Source organism: Numida meleagris, unplaced genomic scaffold, assembly GCF_002078875.1.
Source record: "Numida meleagris isolate 19003 breed g44 Domestic line unplaced genomic scaffold, NumMel1.0 unplaced_Scaffold2049, whole genome shotgun sequence".
Lineage (NCBI taxonomy): Eukaryota > Metazoa > Chordata > Aves > Galliformes > Numididae > Numida > Numida meleagris.
In genome coordinates this window covers 1-1,360 of record NW_018363839.1, presented here as the reverse complement: position 1 = coordinate 1,360, position 1,360 = coordinate 1, and the positions used below count along the sequence as shown (strand labels likewise).

Sequence of the window (1,360 nt, the reverse complement as noted above, 5' to 3'; positions counted from 1 at the left end):
TGGGCGGGAGGAGCGGCAGCGCCCCCTGCGGGCCAGGACGGGACTGTGCTACCGCTCCGCCCGGCACCGCCCCTCCCCGCCCGCCACAGTTTGTGCCCGGCCGCAGCCCTAACTCCTGTCTCTGTGCGTCTAGGGCGCAGTAATACACCGCCGCGTCCCCGAGCCTGGGCTGGGTGAGCCACAGGGCGCTGGAGCGGCGGTCTGCCGACACCCGCAGCCGCCCTGCCGGGTCCCGCACCTCCTTGGAGCCTTGCTGAATGAACTCGATGAATGCGGGACCTCGGCCCGGGAGCTGACGGTACCAGTTGATTAAATTATAAGACTGTATGTTGGGGTGCGAGCAGGTGATGTTGATGGCGGTGCCCTCGCTGGTCTCTGCCGAAGGCTCCTGCTGCACTTGGGCTCTGCTCACATACACTGCCAAGAAGAAAACAAGAAGCAAACTCAGTAAATCCCCTTATTCCAACAGAAAGGTGAAGAGAGGGTCACGAGGTCGGAAAGAAGCCGAAGGACCAGAGATGCGCGCCACTCCGGGCAGCCCCCGGTCCCGTCCCGCCGACAGCAGCCCCTCTCACCGACGAGCACCGCGACCAGCCCCGCCAGCCCCGCGGCCCGGCACTGCCACATCCCGCCGCTCCGCTGCCCGCGCAGCGCTGCCCCCGACAGCCCCGGCTCTGCTCCGCCCGCGGCACCTCCTCCCCGCCTCTGCCAGCAGCTCCGCCCCAGGGCTGCGCCCTTCGCCGGTGTCACTCGGGGTTGGTCCTTGCTGCGAGTGGTGGGTGCTTGTGCACGGGTAGCGGGACTGGAGCTGCTGCGATCTGGGCTTTTCGGGTCGTGCGGTGCAGCCTGCCGCACGGCCGCGTGCGCGAGGGTCTGGGAACGGCTGCGAGTGCTTCTCCGGTACAAGAGAAAGCAGCTGCCCGCCTGCAGTTCCCCAGCGAGAGGAGCAGGCGGGAGGGCAGCGTGTCGGGACGTGGAGCGCTGTGCGGCCGAGCCGTTTCCCCGGCCAGAATCCCGGCAGCGGGAACGGGTGGCGTGCTGCTGCCCGGGGACACGGCAACCCGAGGGCTCCCCGAAGCCAGGGCCCGGCAGGCTGCTGCCGCCCATGGGGCTGGTGTCGCCGCTCGAGGAGCCCGAGAAAGGCCGGCGGGGGCGGCTGGGAGCGTGGAGCGTCTGCTTCCTGAACTATGTTTGTGTTTCATTAGGAGCAGGTACTGTCTTGTTTGGAGTAGCTTGGTCATGCCCACATTTGACTAGCAACAAGGTACTGTCTTGTTTGGAGTAGCTTGGTCATGCCCGGAAGGACTCAACTAGTAAAGAGCTTCAAAAAGGGAATCACGCTGAGAACAGTATCTGCAAA

At 66.0% G+C, this 1,360-nt stretch overlaps 1 protein-coding gene across 1 annotated transcript; it reads right to left on the bottom strand.

Moving 5' to 3' along the window:
• Positions 1 to 4: 4 nt before the first annotated feature.
• On the bottom strand, positions 5 to 1,354 carry LOC110390802 (the record flags this gene model as incomplete). Its single annotated transcript, XM_021382307.1, has 2 exons — positions 576 to 1,354; positions 5 to 417 (listed from the first exon to the last, which is right to left on the bottom strand). Coding segments are annotated over exons 1-2 (945 nt in total), but the record flags the coding sequence as incomplete, so codon positions are not given.
• Between the last annotated feature and the right edge of the window lie 6 nt (positions 1,355 to 1,360).